Source organism: Achroia grisella, unplaced genomic scaffold, assembly GCF_030625045.1.
Source record: "Achroia grisella isolate CSIRO2021 unplaced genomic scaffold, CSIRO_AGI_Agris_v1 utg149, whole genome shotgun sequence".
Lineage (NCBI taxonomy): Eukaryota > Metazoa > Arthropoda > Insecta > Lepidoptera > Pyralidae > Achroia > Achroia grisella.
This window is the reverse complement of record NW_026712644.1, coordinates 4,492,832-4,513,767: the sequence shown is the minus strand read 5'-3', so window position 1 is coordinate 4,513,767 and position 20,936 is coordinate 4,492,832. Positions and strand designations below refer to the sequence as shown.

General features: G+C 37.8%; 2 protein-coding genes across 2 annotated transcripts; both read right to left on the bottom strand.

Annotated features, from left to right (window-relative positions):
* Nucleotides 1-598: 598 nt before the first annotated feature.
* LOC131840716 (zinc finger protein 418-like) lies at nucleotides 599-6,325 on the bottom strand. Its single transcript, XM_059188912.1, has 5 exons — nucleotides 6,128-6,325; nucleotides 4,172-4,732; nucleotides 2,590-2,715; nucleotides 1,706-1,831; nucleotides 599-871 (listed from the first exon to the last, which is right to left on the bottom strand). The coding sequence occupies exons 1-5, from the start codon at nucleotides 6,248-6,250 to the stop codon at nucleotides 698-700; spliced, it is 1,110 nt and encodes a 369-aa protein (XP_059044895.1). The 5' UTR covers nucleotides 6,251-6,325; the 3' UTR covers nucleotides 599-697.
* Nucleotides 6,326-7,835: 1,510 nt separating this feature from the next.
* Nucleotides 7,836-20,936, bottom strand: LOC131840678 (WD repeat-containing protein 74). The gene is made up of 8 exons (XM_059188858.1): nucleotides 20,623-20,936; nucleotides 19,101-19,255; nucleotides 15,339-15,561; nucleotides 13,744-13,924; nucleotides 12,102-12,194; nucleotides 11,142-11,340; nucleotides 8,901-9,064; nucleotides 7,836-8,007 (listed from the first exon to the last, which is right to left on the bottom strand). The coding sequence occupies exons 1-8, from the start codon at nucleotides 20,684-20,686 to the stop codon at nucleotides 7,836-7,838; spliced, it is 1,251 nt and encodes a 416-aa protein (XP_059044841.1). The 5' UTR covers nucleotides 20,687-20,936.

The window sequence follows — 20,936 nt, the reverse complement described above, 5'->3', positions numbered from 1 at the left end:
TATTGTTAATTGTTAAATTTAATAAAATATCTTAAAAAATTAAAATGTGTTTTATTTATATCGCAAAGGTGAAAATTACTGTCTATGCCTGCAGAAGTGTTTTCTGATCACAAAAGTTCTTCATTCATATATTTTTTTTCGTTATAGACTATAAATCGACTGAATCGACTTTTGGCGGCAAAAATTTTACTTTAGTTATAGTTCTTTATTTATACCACGATGGTGGCAAACATGCACACTGCCTGTGATAGTAAATGGTTACCTTTACACGCCTGAAAGACTAGGAGCACTTTACTTTGCTTCTTGAAAATATTTATCCTTCTTGAAAAACTCCATGCTATAATCGCTAGAGAAAACCTTGGCTGATGATAGGTCATTCCACAATCCAAATTTATGTGGGAGGAAGCTCTTCTGAAACCGCACTCTCCGAGACCACACTTATTATTAAAAACAACATTTATTCAACAGAGCAACACGCAAATTTCTTGTTCATTCTTCTTGTGATTTTTCTACCTTACGAATGAGTGGTAGTTTAAAAGAAATACTTCAAATGTGTTTATATTAAGTTTATTTGAATAAAGATTATTTATATTTCTATTAATTAGGTTCCATGATGTGAGGATGAATTTTTTGTCTATGGTAGGATGATTAGTGTGAGAATGAATTATTTGTCTATGGCGCGATGGTAAAAGCTAGCTTATCTGTGGTCAGTTAACAAATCGGGGTGTTGTTTAGTGATGTGGGTGCGTAAATATTTCCGGTTGTAGAGCCGGCCGCAGTGTGGACAAGCTGTTCGAGAGCGCGCATGCGCGGAGTATCGGTGCCGGGCAAGATGGCGGCGGGATTTGAACATCTTATTACATTCTGTGCACTGTTATGAAAAAAATAAATATTAGATTATTTGATTTTATTTAAGAAAAATATATTTATTATGTTGTAGGCTACCAACCTCCTTGCATTAAGTAACTATATAACACAGATAACACACATATATAACACAGATAACACACACATATATAACACATTTTATAAAAAGTATATTGTAAAAAAGTCAAATTCATTCGCTTGCTAATGACTGATTTAATAAATTGTTAAATTAATTATTATTTGTTATTTTTAATTCTGATATTATATATACCGTCATATTATTCAATCTTTTATTAATATCTCTCCTGTATCAACACGCCAACCAAACCACAAGGTTATTTTGTTGTTTTCTATTAAAACAATACAGTAATATATCTTACGTAACTAACAATTTAAATAAATGACCATGGACAATTAACACAGCGCCATCTAATCCCATGGCAAGCAAAACAGCCAGCTCGATATTACCAACCATACTCATGAATACAAATGTATGCACCGTGCGAAGAATCGTACCCGCGACCATCGAAAGTCGAGCAGTGTGCTAAACTACTAGACTATCGGGGGGAAAGGGATTGTTAGTAATGTGGATTGATAACCCCATTGCTAGCAATGTACCATGTCAGGTTGACCTCCACGCGGTTCTCCTTGGAAACCATCGTGATAAATTCTTGGAGAATTTGTCACGATGTGCTAACTGACCTGACCTCATACTCATCTTATCATCCTCCACTGGTGCCCCGCCAGCGTAAACCGTCAGCGCAGGCGGGTGAGCCATTCCATTATCATCCATAAAAAAAAAACTATTACTGTATTGTTTAGAATGAAATATGCTTACATGTATAGTCCCTATATCTCTGTGGGTCTCGATGTGTTGGACGAGGCAGCGCCTGCTGTGGTAAGACGCCCCGCACGTGTCACATACGAACGGTCGCTCGCCGGTGTGTACTCGCCTCTCGTGAAGCTGCAACAGTAGTTGATGGTCATTACTGTTAACTTTAATATATTAATTTAATTTACTGATTAATGACTGATAATTACTGAAGGTTGGGGCCTCGGGCCCCATTGCCCCGGCAAAGGCAGGGAAGACAGCCTCTTAGGGCTGGTTTCTAAAAATAAGAGCCTAAAAGCCACGATACAATGGTAATCTTTTTTTATTAGGCCTTCCTTTCTTGTTCCTTCTTTTTAAATTTATTATAGAGTAATCATTTGACTAATTTGTATTATCATTAATTATTGGGGGCGCCACCGTCGTGCCACAGGGTAATTATATGGGAAGGAGAAAAGGTACGGCCTATCCCTCCAATCTAACCCCGTCCAATTCAAATGGAATTACGACGACCTACGCCGAGGTTCGAACCCTTAATGGTGCCCTCAGACTCAAGTCGTCTCCGTCAAGCGGAAGTTCGCCTTCAGCCACTGGTTTGGAGTGCCAGCTGCACTCGCCGTTGAAGCTGTAAAGGCCAGCTGCGGCCAACAGCAGTGTTAGAGTGACAGCATTTATCAGTTTGTGTCTCGCCCCGAAAAAAAGAAGACCCTGGGCTGTACATATACACAGCTGAAGCTGAAGAGCAGAACTTGTACGCACTAAGGAATTTAGTAATTTTTAGTTGTAATATTGCTAATTTCATATTGAATGTAAAATCTTCTTGTGGAAACTCTGGCTTGCGTTACGACCTGTTTGAATTGGACAGGGACCCAATGAATCTCTCTTTCACTCACCACTAGTTGCACGTTGTCCAGAGCGAGATAGCCGCAATGTTTGCAGGCCAGCTCTCGCCGCATACCGTGGTAGGATCGGCAGTGCCTTTTCAGCTGCGTTGTGGAGACGAAACTTTTGCCGCAATACTATAAAGATGCAAGAAATAGGTTGGAAAACGACCTTGTTGAAATGTGTTCTTAGGAACAGCGAACAAGTTGACTACCCACCTGATGGTAAGTGGTAACCGTTGCCCATATACATGAACAGCACTACGGACATCACGTTATCATAACACCCGTGATACCACTTATGCATTTAATATCAGACGTGGTTGCTAACAATGGGCCCCATCAACAAGCTCAGAGTCACTCAGAGGGCAATGGAGAGGGCTATGCTCGGAGTTACTCTGCGTGATCGAATCAGAAATGAGAAATCCGCAGAAGAACCAGAGTAACCCGAAGAATTGCGACTCTGAAGTGGCAATGGGCAGGGCACATAGCTCGTAGGACAGATGGCCGTTGGGGCAGTAAAGTCCTCGAGTGGCGACCACGGACCGGAAGACGCAGCGTGGGAAGGCCTCCAGCAAGGTGGACCGACGATTTGGTCAAGATTGCTGGAAGGCATTGGATGCGAGCAGCGCAGGACCGATCGTCATGGAGATCTTTGGAGGAGGCCTATGTCCAGCAGTGGACGTCTTCCGGGCTGCGATGATGATGATGATGATGATTTAATATCAGAGGACTAAGACGCCATACTTTGTATTCTGTAAATTCACTGTAGATTTCTCAACAAAGAAATGTAACTTATAAAGCAAGCTGCTTGGTAGTAGAAACAGGGGAGTTATATTTGAGTTTGAAGCCCTAAGTATAGTGAAGGAACCGGAATATCCGCAACCCCCTTAGAAGGAGCAGTTTCTTATGGATGATAATGGAATGATGCACCAGCCTGCGCTAACGGTTTACGCTGGCAGGGCACTAGTGGAGGAGAAGATTAGCATGATGTCAGATCAGTTAGCCCAATGTCGTAAATTAACCATGAATTTATCACAATGGTTTCCAGGAGGAACCACGTAGAGGTCAACCTGAAACGGTACATTGCTAGCAATGTTGTTATTAGTCCACATTACTAACAGTCCTTTTCCTCCCAGAAGGTGCAGGTTGAGGCCTCTTAGCGAGCCCCTTTGCCCCGGCATCAACTCCGGACGCAACAACTCCATGGGACTGAATTTAAGCCCCATGGACAGGAAACTTAACATGTAAAACATAAATACAATTGAGTTATCTAGATCTAGTGCCACAAACTTATCTTATACTTTTAATGAAACTGGTACTAATGTTGCCATTTTAGAATGTTATATTGATGTCAAATCAATAAATAAAGAACAATAATCATTCTTGACGTAAAAACAGCGATATAATTTAGTTTTTAAGTAATACGCCCTAAGAGGCCTATAATTCAGCTGACCTGGGGCAAAAGGACCCCAAGGCCCCAACCTTCACATCCCTCGGATGTGCGGATGACCTCTCAGCCAACAACGTTGTTATCCGGGAGATACAGTTGTGGAACTGGATAGTGTTTTTATTTATATTCATAAGTACTTACTTCGCACACAAATTTGAAACCCAAATGCAATTTCGCGTGACCTAAAAAACAAGACCATTTTCGTAGTGTCTTCTTGCAGATTTTACATTTCACAGGGCCACTGCGATCCAATACTCCGTCTACCATATTCAAATATATAGCTTTCTTCTCACTCTTTGATAGTTCTCCATCTACGTTTTGAAATTTAGGCTGTATCGTTTGTTGGTCTTTAGTCTCATCAGTCTGTGATATTTTCCCGCCTTCCGCATTGATAATTTTAAACTGTTCTTGCTGGTCTTTAGCCTCATTTGTGTCGTCATTTTTTTCTGCTGTCAATCTGTCAAATTCAATTTCGACATTAAATTCTTTTAATCCGTTATTTTCATTATAATCGTTGGATGAATTAATATCAAATGATTCAGCGTCAATTGCAAGTGATTCTTCGTCATTGTGTAAACTATATTTTTGTTTTCTAAGCTTGATTTCACTTAAATAACTCCTATTACGTAGGTCTAATGCAGAGTTGACTAATTTAGTACAGTTTTCACATATACTCTGTGGTAGACAGTCATTTGGTTCGATCTAAAAAATAAAACTCTTTTTTAATGTCATTGGAAATGAGCGCGGGATGTGCTCTTTGCACTGGATTTCGGGGGTCTTCCGGATGGGGGCTCGTTGTGTGGGGAAGTTTAGATGCTTGGAGATTGTGTGTTATTGATATGTATCGTAGTTTTTCTATACAACGATTTCTTCTGTTCGGGAGACTGCTTGCAGTCTTCCATGGTGGGGGTCGTGTCCCGCGCTCTCTTCAGGAATTATTAAGGAACTCAAGAACGTATTATATACTGAACTATTGAGAAACTCAGGATTTTTTTGCACTGTACTATATTATTTCAAAAATACAAGACTAAAGAAACTTAAGAACATCAAAAACGTACAGCTATGGCTGTATAGTCACAATTCCCTTTGCCTTTCCATTAAATGGTAAACAGAACAAAAAAAAAAGCAAACGACCAACCTATAACGTGGTAACCACTTATATACAAGAAAGCTCCACAGACATCACGTCATCATGTATTGTCAATCGGGATCACTAAGATGTCACGCCTCTTATCCTGTAATTTCACATCCTAATCTGCACCCTACAACCAAACAGCTTACAAAGCAAGCTGCTTGGCGGCTGAAATAGGTGAGACAGGTACACACACAGACGAGTTTTTACAAAGTATACCTGAAAATAGCTTGGACTAACTTTTAGAACATTTGACGGCCTCGGCATTTTAGCACACCGCCCTACTTTCGATGGTCGCGGACAAGGATGTTAGGGAGCCGTAACAATAAACAACTGATATAAAAAAATATTCGTAACGGTAACCGAATTCGAAATAAAAGTTTCGGATAATATCGGATAGGGGCGGAGCGTAATTGAGACACATTATGTAACCAATTTATTAGCTATTTTGTGTTTTACTTTTGAAATTCTTTAAAAAATTAATATCCATAACCGAAATTATCCGAAACTAACGGATAATCCGAAATAATTTCATATCCGTATCCGGTATAATAATCATTCCTATGTCCGAAACCTATCCGTATTCGAAATTTCATATCCATTACATCCCTGGTCGCGGGTTCGATTCCTCGCACGGTGCAAATATTTGTATTCATGAGTATGATAGTTTGTATCAATCTGGGTGTTGTTTATGTATGTATTTACAAAAAATATATGTTTTTCTAGAAGTTGTCTAGTACCTATAACACAAGCTCTGGTTACATGGGACTAGATAGCTCTGTATTAATTGTCTTGGATTATTTATTATTTGTTGTAATAATTTCATTCAAAGCGATTCACACATAAAAAAAATACCCATTGTTATTGCTAATACCACGTGATAGAATGTAGCGTGCACAATTACTTAAATCATATATTCATAACATCTCTAATAAAGATGAAATAATAAACACAAAAACACTTACTTTTAAACCTGTCGTTAGATACAACACTTTAGTATACCTCTCATGATGCTGCATATCAAGAAATATAGGACCCAAATTCGAATCCCGGAGACATAACCTACAAATATTTTGGCACTCAAACATAATTACATATTATGTTCATAAATAAACAGCTTTTTTTGTCATTTTGATCAGAAAGAATAGGAAAAGTTGAGTATAACCCAAACACAGTAATTATATTGACAGGTATAGCCTCAAACTCAAATCGTATTTTCTATTCTAGTATAGCCTGACATCTGAAACAATAATGCACAGACATATTGAGGTAAGTGCAACTATTCTAATACTAAACTGCTTGCACTAGTATAGTGGTACGGGTGATAAAAAAGGATGGCTATATTTTTCGTCATACGACTATTAATTTATAGCTACAGTTGTAAATGAACGGAGATGTCAAACAGATGTCATGCAAGTGTCAGTCGTATCGTACGGTTGATCGACTCGTCGTTGTTCCGTGTTAATCGGTTGTTACTCAATTCTCCTTTTAAAAATGAATCTGTATTATTGTAAACATGTACAACATTTATTTGAAAAGAATACGAGCTGAGTTTCTTGTCAGTTCTTCTCATCTCGAAATCACTCCGAACTGACGGTAGATTTGACATATCATAAAAGTCTGTAATAGACCTACATGAATAAAGATATTTTGAATTTTTTATTAATTGTTTTATAGATAATTTGATGGCGATACAGATTTTCGATATTATACAGAACTAGTTGTTGCTTGTAACTTCGTCCACTTGGAATTTTAGTTTTTTTAAAGGAATTAAAATTGTAAAATAGAAGTAGCCTAACTTTAGGTATCCGAGCATTCCCGTGAAAATCGGATAAACAATAAACATACAGAATTACAGACAGAGAGACGAACAAACATTTTTAAATAAACATTTTGATATTAACTGAGACTGGGCTGAAAGCGCAATAAATATAAAGTCGCTTTCAGCCCAGTTCATCCAATAATTTCAAATTAACAGCATTTCACTAAATTCATGAATTTAGTGAAATGCTGTTAATTTGAAATTACAGACACTTCAATTTTATTTATTTTTAAAGATCGAAATAGAAGAGATATTAAACGTTTCATCATTAATCGATGAACTGGGCTGAAAGCGATTTTATATTTATTTATACTACATAAATACTATTTATACTATTTTCTCAGTTATTTTATATTCATAACATTAATACTACATTTAAACTTTGCTATTCCTAGGTATCGTTTAGAAAGTCTTATCTTTCGGTCTTTTATGGGAATGGGTATGAAATTTTACAATAAGATACCAATAGATATATTGGAATTATCCTTAAATAAATTCAAAACATCTGTTAAATCATATTTACTGAGCATGGCCTATTACTCACTAAACGATTACTTGAATGACGAGCGTGCATGGCAATAGTTGTTCATGTACTGGATTTGTATTTAATGTTTGACATAGACACCTATATAAATAAACAATATATAAAAATAGCTTAAAAAAAAGAATTTCCGTTGAGTTTCTTGCCAGTTCATCTCAATAGAATCTGTATACTGAACTGGACGGTAGGCAACAAATATTAATACAAAAAACTTGACGTGCATAAGCGGCTGAAATGTCCTACATGAATAAATTATTTTTAATTTTATTTGATTTATTGAATTAAAACAATTATTTCAAATAAACTTTTATTAAGCATTGTGAAACACGCTCTTCGCCTTCTTTTCTCGTTTACGCTGCTCTCGCTTCCGCTTTTGCTTCTCCGTGCTTTTGAGAAGCTGCTTGATCGCATCTTCTGGTTCCAACTTCTGCTTCTTTGCTTCTGTCTGTTCCGATTGTATCTTTTTCTTTTTCGGTTTCTCACTGCCAGAAATATGTAACAACTTATAATACTGTCCCCTGTGCTATTTTTATAGCACAGGGGACAAACGAGCTCGCGGCTCACCTGTGAGTGATTACCGCCGCCCATGATCACCAACACCATGGGAATTGCAAGTGCGTTGTCGGCCTTTTAAGAAGGAATAAGCTCTTTGAAGGTTTCAATATCGTATCGGTTCGGAAATACCATTGCTGGAAGGTGATTCCACAATGTGGTTGTGTGTGGCAAAAAGTTTCTAGAAAACCGCACTGTGGTGGACCGCCATTCATACACATGATCATACTATACCTTCTACAATGCAATACCTTCTTGACAGCTGTTAGTCAGAGGTTTGTTATTAAAAAAAACTAACGGTCCACCTGATGGTAAGTGGTAAACGTCGCCTATATACATAAATAGCACTAAGGATATCACGTTATCATGTGACACCTGTGATACCACTCACGCGTCACCATTCCAGAGTACTAAGCTGTCACGCCTCTTATCCTGTAATTTCACTTCCTAATCTGCACCCTACAACCGAAACAGCTTACAAAGCAAGCTGCTTGACGGCTGATATAGCTGAGACTGAGGTACAGACGTTTTTTTTTAGTCTAACCTAATAATTTCATCATTGCTTCTCCTTTATCCCATTATTTGTGGTCGGCGCAATATGTCATTCTCTTCCACTGCTCTCTATCTATGAACATACTCTTCTTTTATTCATATCATCTTTCACACAATCCATACATCTTTTCTTAGGGCGTCCCCTCCCTTTACATCCATCCACGTTCATATTATACACTTTCCATAAGACATGGTCCTCGTTTCTCCGCATAACATGCCATACTAGCTGAATCTGTTACCTCGCAACTTAATAATTTATAAAATATCATACCCCACTGTCTCCATATTGTCAAACAACTCGTCCAGATCATCATCAATGAGTTCTACTTCTTCCTTCTCTTCTTTCAACTCTTCTTTTACTTCTGGCTCCTTCTTGAGTGGAGTTGACGTTGCGGTTTGTACCAGTACGGCTGATAATTTGGAAGTAAGGTATTGCTGAAAATAGAATAGAAATAATATATATTCATTAACAGTCTCTGTAGTCTAGCAGTTTAGTTTCCATGGTCGGGAGTTTGACTCCCGGCACTATACGAACATTTGTAGTCACGAGTATAACTTATACATTCCATTACACACAAAATAACATACACGAAGGACATAATGCGGTACCCTCAGACTAAAGTCGTATCCGTCAGGCGGGAGTTGTCCTTCAGCCGCTCTATAAGACCTTCCTTTGGTTTGGAGTGCCATCTGCACTCGCGGTGAAAATGTAAAGGCCAGCCGCGGCCTTAGAGTAGTCCAAAAAAAAAGTCAGTAGCAGTTTAGTCGCCAAACAATAAACACTAGGCTTCCAAGATATATCCGAACTCCATTAAATACCTGATGATGCCTCGTTCAGAAGCGAAACATGTCGCAATATGGATGTAAATAGACCCAATAACGGTCTGAATTTGATCACCAATAGAGAAGTTCCTTAACGCTTCCAGTAGCTGTGGTCAGGTTTCCACACTGAATATTTGTGGTCTCACATGCTAATGATAGCGGATTTAAACAAGATAATCTCGCTGAATAAATGCCAAACGGCCACAACGCAAAAAAGACTGACATTTTTTTCCAAAAACGGTATCTAAATGGTTATAATTTTTATATTAAAAAAAGACACCCATGATTCTAACACTAACACACAAAGTAAGATTATTAATTCCAGTCAGTAAAATGACAAGTGCAACTGTCACTGATACAGAAAAGGGTGACCCGCTACAATAGTGATGTTCAGCAATCAATAGACTTAGACATTTAGTCATGCTTCCTTGTATTAATTTCAAAGCCTTTTTTTTTATTGTAATTATTTAATATATACCGTATACGATTTTAGAAATATGGAACTTACCAGCATTTTAAAATTTCTCACGACTCTACATCTTTACAAAATCTGGGAAAATATGTAAAAAGAGATTCAGAGGAATTAACATTAATTAATTTTATTTATATAAAGGCAATTTGATATTGAATAAAAAAAAAAGTAATCTCGACTAACTTTTGATTGTTAAAACTCGATTCTACCACATCACTATATATTTGGGACTAAAAATCTGCAACACTGGAAATGTCATTTTACTGATGGGAATTAATAATCTTACTTTAGATATACCACTTATAGAGCAAGAGCCCACGACGGCCAGACATACGTCATTTTAGTAAACGTGAAAGTTGTTGTATGTGTGTCCCCAACACAGGAAAGAACGATCCCCAAACATGAAACCTGGATCGTGGTTCATTTGGCAGGTAACAAGTAACAAAGGTGTAAAAAAAATCATATCAAATTCGTTATTTTAAGAAACTCCATATTTTCATATATCGTTCGTAGCATTATTATAACTTGCGCTGCTCATTGCCAGACACTTAGTGTGGTTCCAACCCCCCGCCGGACCCCCCTAAACTATATTATTTTATAAATAAACTTACGTCATTTTAATAAAGCTGAACTTTATACATATTATTGAGAGAACTATTAAACTGATTTTCCTAAATTGCCAGACAGTTTTCTTGGTTCGACAACGAGCAGAGCAAGTTATAATACTGTTACGAGCAATATGTGAAAAAATGGAGCATCTTAAAATAACCAATTTGATATGAAATTGTATACACCGTTGTCACCCAATATACGGTTTCAATGAGTCTGGTAGGATAAGGAACCATATATGAAAATATGAATAATATAATAATGCTACGAACGATATATGAAAATATGGAGTTTCTTAAAATAACGAAATTGTTATGAAATTTTTTACACCTTTGTTACCTGCCAAAGGAACCACGATCCAGGTTTCATGTTTGGGGATCGTTCTTACCTGTGTTGGGGACACACATACAACAACTTTCACGCTTACTAAAATGACGTATGTCTGGCAGTCGTGGGCTCTTGGGCTATTATAGATTCCTAAAAAAGTAAAAATATTGCAGCGAAAATTTTGATGAGCTCTCCTGTAAAAATTACCGTTTGTGTCATGTGGCCCTTTGGTATTTAATCAGCGATATAAATCCATTAAGTAGTGAAAAACCAGGTACTCACCTTATAAACCAGTTCCTTGCTCTCATAGCTATGTATTCGTATATGCCTGTCAAGACTGGAGCTGATGATGAGTCTCTCTCCAGGCACTGTTAGGACATCTGTGATGGCCCCCACTGCACCCTTGAACCCTTTGTCTGGTCGTCCCTTGCGAAGGTCCACTTGGTGTAACTGGCCACGTCCAAAACCGACTAGGACGTTTCTAGAAAAAAAAATATATATCTATACATATAAATAAAATTGGAGTGTCTGTAATATTGAAACCGTTTTTACTACATGCATATGAATATAAATACGGTAGACAAAATTTTTACTTTTTTTTGTCTGTCAGTCTGTCTGTTCCGGCTAATCTCTGAAATGGCTGTATCGATTTTGACGGGATTTTTATTGGCAGGTAGCTTATGTAATAAGGAATAAATACGGTACATGCAAAAAACATTTTTTACAAATTTGTCTGTCTGTCTGTCTAATCTCTGAAATGGCTGGACCGAATTTGACCGGACTTTCATTGGCAGATAGCTGATGTAATAAGGAATAACTAACGGGATTTATTGGCAGGTAGTTGATGTAATAAGGAAAAACTATCTTAAAACTTTATTTTAGAAAAATGTCTTTTATTCAAGAAAACTAAAGTTTAATTCCACGCGGACGAAGTCGCGTGTACAGCTAGTGGATAATATAATTGACTAAATCATTATTAGTCTTACTAATATTATAAACACGAAAGTTTGTGAGATTGCGACGGATAGATAGAACTACTAGACAGATTTCAATGAAACTTTACAATTACATAGCACATACATCAGAATAACATATAGGCTATAATTTAAGAAGATATTATGTAAATATAATGATAAATGTCAAGCAAATGTTACACAGACGAAGTTGCGTGGGTCAGATAGTAAATAAATAAATAAATGAATACACAAATAAATAAATACATAAATAAATATATTTACTCACCGCTCGTCAAAGCTAGGCGCAATACACACGGCAGCCATTGCGTTGAAATCAACATTACATACTGGCCGACGCTGCGCACGACTGTCGTACAAACTTGAAAAAAAACATCAAATATATTGCATTTTCACTCTACAGCAGTGTTTCCCAACGTGGGGCCCACGACCCACAAGGGCCCACATGGGGGGCGTGGGCCCCTGTGGGGAGTGAGTTGTGGAGGAGGAATTTAATTGTTAAGGGACACTCACAATGGCACCCCACAAAATAATATAATCTCAGGACAATTCACACAGCGCCATCTAGACCTAAGATAAGTTAACTTTTTTTTTATAACACAGGGGACAAACGAGCATGCGGCTCACCTGATGGTAAGTGATTACCGCCGCCCATGAGCACCCGCAACACCAGGGGAATTGCAAGCACGTTGTCGGCCTTTTAAAAAGGAATAAGCTCTTTTCTTGAAAGTTTCAATATCGTATCGGTTCGGAAATACCATTGCTGGAAGGTGATTCCATAATATGGTTGCTAGCTAAAGCTTGTGTTATGAGTACTAGACAACTGATACAAATACATAGATATTTTTTCTAAATACATACATATTATACATAGAAAACACCCAGACCGACACAAACAATCATACTCATGAATACATGTTTGTGCCGTGCGAGGAATCGAACCTGCGACCGTCGGAAGTATGGCAGTGTATTAACCACTATATCGACCCCCAGGGGTCTATGACAAACTGCAAGGGGTCTTTATAGACCCAACAACAAGATGACCGCTGTTATCAGCGGTCATCTTGTTGTTTTTACTTTGTTTTTAACACTAAACCTTAAAACAGAAATCTACAAAAAATCATTACCAGGTAAGAATGGGGGGTCTACCCAAAACTGAAAAATATGGCGAGGGGTCTACGACACAAAAAAGTTTGAGAACCTCTGATCTAATTAGTAGTAATATTTATTATATAAATCTAAATATATATATCTCAAAGGTGACTGACATAGTGATCTATCAACGCACAGCCCAAACCACTGGACGGATCGAACTGAAATTTGGCATGCAGGTAGATGTTATGACGTAGGCATCCGCTAAGAAAGGATTTTTATTAATTCTACCCCTAAGGGCATAAAATAGGGGATGAAAATTTGTATGAAACTTTGTCAATTTTAAACCGTTCGGGCTGAGACTTTGCATTCATGAAGCTACTGTGACGTACATCCCCTAAGAAAGGATTTTATTAAACTCCACCCCTAAGGGGATAAAATAGGGGATGAAAGTTTATATAAATCTTTTTAGATTTCGACTGATTGAACTGAAATTAAACATTGGAGCTACCATATTGAAGATGTTCGTTTAAATAGGATTTTGATAAATTCAACCCTCATGGGGATCAAATACGGGATGATGCAGGATGTAAATGTATTAGTTTGAACCTATCAGTACTTAATAGAACGAATAAATTAAGACGACCAAAATAACTTTTAGTTCTTTAGGCTACTTTTATTTTAGAAAAATAAAGTAAATTTTCACGCGGACAAAGTCGCGGGAACAGCTAGTTAAAATATATATATAAAATATGTATATAAAATATATATATAAAATATATATATAAAATATATAGGGGACATCCTTAAATTCTTACCGAACATATCCATGCCTGGAGCAGACAGCGACGAGTTTTCCTCCCTCGTTAGGTAAGAAGGTCAGGTCTGATACCCAGACAGGCCTGCGCAACTGTAGCCAATCGTGTGCAAGGTTTTTGGCCGCAAATACAGGTGCCTTTTCCCCTATTTGCCATATTTTCAGGTCATTCTCCTCGCCACCTGGGGAAAATTTATAACAACTACTGTTGACCCGTCAAACGTTATTTTGCCATATAAATTTAAAAGAAAGAAAGAAAGAAAATTGTTTAATTGGTACACTGAAAATAATTTTTAAAATTAAATTTACATTTTATATTAATAATTAGAGTATCAACTAGGTCTCCGCTCAGCATATGTCGTGACGGGGTGCCACGACGCTGGTTTTCAGCGGACACCTTATATACAATAAACATAATAAAATAATAATAATAATACACATAACGTACTTTTGAATAATAATAATCCCAGGACAATTCACACAGCGCCATCTAGACCCAAGTTAAGCTAGCTAAAGATTGTGTTATGGGTACTAGACAACTGATACAAATATATAGATATTTTTTTTTCGTAAATACATACATATTATACATAGAAAATACCCAGACCGATACAAACAATCATACTCACGAATAAAAATGTTTGTGCCGTGCGAGGAATCGAACCCGCGACCATCGGACGTAAAGCGGTGTACTAGACCGCTAGGCCACCGAGGTCGTTAACGTACTTTGAATAAGGGCGAGCACAATAGATCTATACAGGTCGCAGTGTCACAGGTCTTAGCACCTGGTAACAGCAAAACCCCCACAATAATGAAAAAAGGTTTGTGTGTAGGTTATGTATTTTTTAATGCCACATCATTACATAGTATAAAACAAAGTCGCTGTCGCTGTCTGTCCGTCTCTATGTATGCTTGAATCTTTAAAACTACACAATGGATTTTGAAGCGGTTTTTTAATAGATAGAGTGATTCAAGAGGAAGGTTTATATATATAATACATGTACACCCGGATGAAGCCGGGGTGAGTAGCTAGTAATAAAAAAATAAGAATAAAAAGAAAATGCCATTAGGTGTTAAGTCCGCCATATGTACTTTTTACCTGTGTATGACGTGCATTAAAGTTATTTAAATAAATAAAAATAAATAAATAAAAAAGTTAGTCGAAAAATTGTAAACAATTTTTTGGGGTGAACTACCTATAACACTTAGGGAATAAAAATTTGTTATAAAGCGGCTCATAGAGCCCCCTCCGATCGATCCCCGGTCCAATTCAAACGGGGATCGAAATTACAACAGCCTCAGCCGAGGTTCGAACCCCTAGCGGCGACCTTAGACTAAAGTCGTATCCGTCAGGCGGGAGTTTGCCTTCAGCCGCTCCGAAAGTCCTTCCTTTGGTTTGGAGTGCCATCTGCACTCGCCCCCTATAGTCCGGTGATGCTGTAAAGGCCAGCTGCGGGCAGCATTAGTCCGAAATTAATACAAATGTTTGCACCATGCGAGGAATCGAACGTGCAACCATCGGAAGTAAACCGAGGCCGTCGTCATAAATAAGTCAGTATAAACAAGACCCACAATCCATCAGGTAGTAAACCAAACCTGTAGCAAATAGCGCCGGTTCATCCCCACAGACCCTCATGCGATCCATTTTCCCTGCATCCATTGTAGTCTCCGACTTTTTGCTCCATATCTTCACCATCCCACTGGACAGTGCCGCTATGTACTTCCGTTTGTAGCGCCCGAGACCGACCGGATGACCAGCTCCGAAGTCTGCTGTGTATGATTTGGTGAATTCGTCTTGCTGTGTGTTATATACTTGTATCTGGAAATGAAGAGTTGTTGGCAGATTACAGTGTCAGTTGGAGTACAACAGGCCTTTTTTTTTTTAACGTGTGGAAAAATCTTCAAAAGACCGTCACCCCGCCGGAGGGATGGCGAGGTGGTGTGTGGGACTCGTACCCACTAAAAAACTACACGGTATACCTCGAGGTGCCGTGGGCCGAAGTCCGGGGATCGCACTTGGCACTCAACCCAGACTTCGGCGGCTTGGCCTGTCCTGTAGATGTTGTAGGACAGGGCCCCTCTCTCTGGTTAGGGTGCTATGACTTGCACCCTACCTTCTCGTGGAGGCGCGTGGGTACACGCGCGCGCCTCCAGGGGCCTGGTTGTGGGGTGATGCCTCCCTCAAGGCATGCACCCCGGCCCCCGTGGGGGGTAGACTCGGGACGGAGTTGGGCTCGTCCCGACGTCTACGCCTGGTCCTCCGGCGGCGGATCATTGGGGCGGAAGGATCGTACTCCCGGTCCCTCTCCGCCGCCTCCTTCTGCGAAATAACTTCTTCGCAGAAGGTGAGCACTGCCAGCCACGACCCCTCGCTCCTAACCATTGCCCGAACTAAATTCGGCAGCGAGAGGTCGGCCCCCACTTCCGCGACCAAGACGCGGGGAGTACAACAGGCCTGTGCAACTGTAGCCAATCGTGTGCAAGGTTTTTGGCGACAAATACGTGTCTTTTCTCCAAATTGCCATATTTTTAGGTCATTTTCCTCGACATCTTATTTTATCTTATCTGCATTTTATTTTATTTTAGACTGAAAAATATGGCAAGAGGTCTACGACACAAAAAAGTTTGAGAACCTCTGATCTAATTAGTAGTAATATTTATTATATAAATCTAAATATATATATCTCAAAGGTGACTGACATAGTGATCTATCAACGCACAGCCCAAACAACTGGACGGATCGGACTGAAATTATATGCAGGTAGATGTTATGACGTAGGCATCCGCTAAGATCTTATATGCATTTTAAGATTCAACATTCAAGATTCAAGATTCTTTATTTGTAAAACATGTGTGATTACATAATGAGATGATATAAATATAGAAGGAATTTGTCCGACATGTTTAGCCTGGATGGCATACAATATATTTAAATGCTACAATAAAATATTAAATTTAAATGTTAAACAATAATAAAAAAGAATGATGTCGTAACAATACAAAAACTACAACTTAAGTACATATAAAACTAATAAAACATTTCGTCAAAATTTATCATCTAAAAAATTCGATATACTATAATAACATTTGTCAATCAACAACCTCTTTAATTTATATTTAAATACACTTTGGGCTTCTTATTAGTGTAGATATAAAATAAAAGTTCGACTTACGGTTGATAAATATGTATGTATATATTGTCCCAACACGTAAACACAGTTACACTTAGATAGGAAGAAAGTATATACAGTAGAAGGAGAAGAAAGTCACAAGCACAGTAAAGAAATAAGCACAGAATGAATATAAGCACTAATGAATAAGGTGATATAAATGAGAATAAGCAGAGCAATATCAATTACAGTACGGCCGATTTATCAAGCGAGTAGCGAGCGTTCCGCGTCATAGATAGTTCTCGACTGGTTTGGTAATATCGAATTGAATGTGCGCTCGCGCTGTTGGCCGGTTCCTCGGCGCGCTGACTACCTACATAGCGAACAAAAGAGTTGTGACGTCAACCTCTTATTGAGCGTTTCCACTGCACGCTGCAATTGTACTAGACGAACCGGTACGGTTTATTATTGATAAAGTATAAATAAATATTACGTATATATTTATGTATAAGTATATGTATATTGTATATAATTAAGGTTATTATTATTAAATAATTGTATGTAATAAATATTTGTAAATAACTATAAATAAATTTATGAAACTGTGTATTTATGTGTGGGAATCGCCTACAACACTATTGGGAAGGCTCTTCAAGTATTTAGGTAACTTATTATATATTTTAGGTCCCATACATAATTTTATTTTTAATTATTTATTTTGTACACATTACATCAATGGGAGATCTTTAACTTTAGTGTTACGGTACTACGTACACGGTACTGTCCTGGATTTGTAAATAGGGCACATAGGCCGCGGCCTAGGGGCGGCAGATTTCAGAGGCAGGTCGGTCACTCGATTTCAGAGGTTAAGAGTCACTGTTCACTTATTTTTTATACTTCAAATAAATCCCTATAGTATTGCTTTAGTGATAGATAAGAGAGAGAGAGAGAGAGAGAGGTTCTAGCTTCATAGTGTATGTATTGTTGGTCGCACAAATAAATAAATAAATAAGTATGTATGTTTCAGGTGTCCATAATCTATGGTAACTGTTTACCATCAGATCAGCCATATGCTGTTTTGCCACGGTAACACACAAAAAAAAATATTTATATTCAATGACCACAAGCAAGGAATAACAAAGGAACGCTGTAATATTAACAACTAAAATAAAAAAGCAAAAACACAATTATATTGCCAGTCAACAAAATACAATACAATGGAGTTACAAAAACAATAGTAGTTTGAGATACGTAGTAACATATACATATTGTTTGCATAGTCTATACGCAAAAAGGCAGCACCTCAGTGTATTGTTTGCAGCATACAAACAGCAAAGAACTGATTTTCAGGCACTGCCCAGAGACATAATAAAACTCAATAATGCATCCTGCATTATTGAGTTCTTTTTTTATACTAAAATTTGAGAATGTTTGACCGCAATCTCACCTGATGTTAAGTGATTATGTGGTTTAAGCTGTTATGGCCAATTTACACTCAGCCCGAGTGAGCAGGGAAGTGAGCAGCGCGAGAGTGTAAACACGAGTGGAAACACTTCCCATACCATTGGCGCTGCCACTCGCGCTGCCCGGCGCTCCCTCGATTATCGGTTTTTCGTGCGCGAGTCAAAGGACTGGCAGCGCGAGTGGCAGCGTGTTTTTACATTCAGCCCTCTCGCTCAGTTATCGCCCGGCAATATTTCCGGCAGCGCGAGTGGCAGGGGAAGCGGCTGAATGTAAACGTTGTAAGAGGTTAAATGTAAACATTGTAAAGACCAAATTTTGTAAGAGGCAGGAAAAATAGACGCTGGTAAGAGAGTCCAACTCCTTAGCTGCTCAGATAAGGAATGATCAGTAGGGATCCCACTCCAGTGATTACTAGGGATGTTATGGATATGAAATTTCGGATACGAATAGGTTTCGGATATAGGAATGATTATTATACCGGATACGGATGCGGATGTGAAATTATTCCGGATTATCCGTTAGTTTCGGATAATTTCCGTTATGGATATTAATATTTTAAGGAATTTCAAAAGTAAAATACAAATAGTTAATAAAAGAGTTACACAACGTGGCTCAATTAGGCTCCGTCCCTATCTGATGTTATCTGAAACTTTTATTTCGGATTCGGTTACGGTTACGAATATTTTTTATATCGGATATCCGATAGTTTCGGTTACGGTTAAGGAGCATCCCTGGTAATTACCATATATTTTGTAGGCAAGAAAAAAGAGTTTATATTTCTTACCTGTTGATTCCTCCTGCCGAGCAGTATCTCTGTCTGTTCCTCATTGCCCCACACCATGCATGTGAGTGAATCATCTTTTTGCAATGATTTTATATCAACTAAATTTTCTATACATTTCTTATTGTTTTTTGAGATGTCTGTATGATATTTTATATCTGGAATTGAATGTATTACATATATTATTAATTAATATTATATATGCAAAAGTTTGTGAGTATGGATGACTCTTTGATGCAAAAGATACTCAATCGATTTTGATGAATTTTACAGCAATAATCGCTTACTAGCTACTCGCCCCGGCTTCACACGGGTGTACATGTATTATATATATAAACCTTCCTCTTGAATCACTCTATCTATTAAAGAAACTGCTTAAAAATCCCTTGCATAATTTTAAAGATTTAAGCATACATAGGGACAGACAGCCATAGCGACTTTGTTTTAAACTATACTAGCTTCTCGCCCCGGCTTAACCCGGGTGTACATGTATTATACATATATATAAATCTTCCTCTAGAATCACTCTATCTATTAAAAAAACTGCATCAAAATTTAGATTTAAGCGTACATAGGGACAGACAGCGACAGCGACTTTGTTTTATACTATGTAATGATACATCAGAATAACATATAGGCTATAAATTTCATGCAGGTGAAATTGTAGACACTACTTATATCTATAATATACATATATATATGTAAAATTAAATAAATCACTGAATCTTTATATTCTATTATTACATCCTTGACCTGTCTAGAACAGCAGCAAGTTCTATACTACAAAATATATCTAAAGTAGTATAGCATTGTGATTTCTATGTTGATTATCGCATGCCTCTATATATATACTTGTTATACTGTAATTATTATATAAAAAAAACATCTATTAAAAAGAGCAACACACAAGTTTCTTGCTCATTCTTCTTGTGATGAATCTGCATTCCGAATGTGTGGTAGAATCAAAATATGACTATTCAAAAGTGCTTGTAATGAGTTTATTTGAATAAAGATTATTTCTATTTCTATTTCAGTTCAGCAGGGTGCTACCAGTATCTAATGCTGCTCCTACCAGATTTGTGTGGGCAGGGAGAGAAACACGAGCGGTGAAGGTGAGTGTTGATGTACATCAGCAAAAAGCCCCTTAAACCTACACCCGGGTCACGAGTCCCGGGAACTGGGAGAAGTTTCCCTCTCTGCCACACGATGGATACGGCACCAGTATGGTAAATCCATGGAATGTTAGGGGGAAAGGGGATTGTTAGTAATGTGGACTAATAATACCAGTGCTAGCAATGTACCAGGTTGACCTCCACGCGGTTCCCCCTGGAAACCATCGTGGTAAATTCTTGCTGAATTTGTCACGATGTGCTAACTGACCTGACCTCATGCTCATCTTATTATCCTCCACTGGTGCCCCGCCAGCGTAAACCTTTAGCGCAAGCGGGTGCACCATTTCATTATCATCCTTAAAAAAACCATGTAATACTTAGTTCGTCTCGTATGAATGTATTTATGTACTTACGTTTGAATGATCCTATTTTACTACCAACAAATATATCGACCTCTTTATCCTCAGTTAGTAACATTTTGCTATATTATTTATTAAAGAGATATCCTAAAATATAATATTATATACATTCTACGATAACAGAAAACTTAAGAACAAGTGGAACGTGAGCAAATAGACTAAGAAACAGATTACTATTCTTGAGAGAGAGTGTTTATTATTTATTATTATAATATTTAAGAATTAAAACTTTAGAAAAAAAGGTATTGTAAAAAATAAATAAAGCATGGTCCCATCATTCATTATCAGTTTGACACTTCGATTGACAG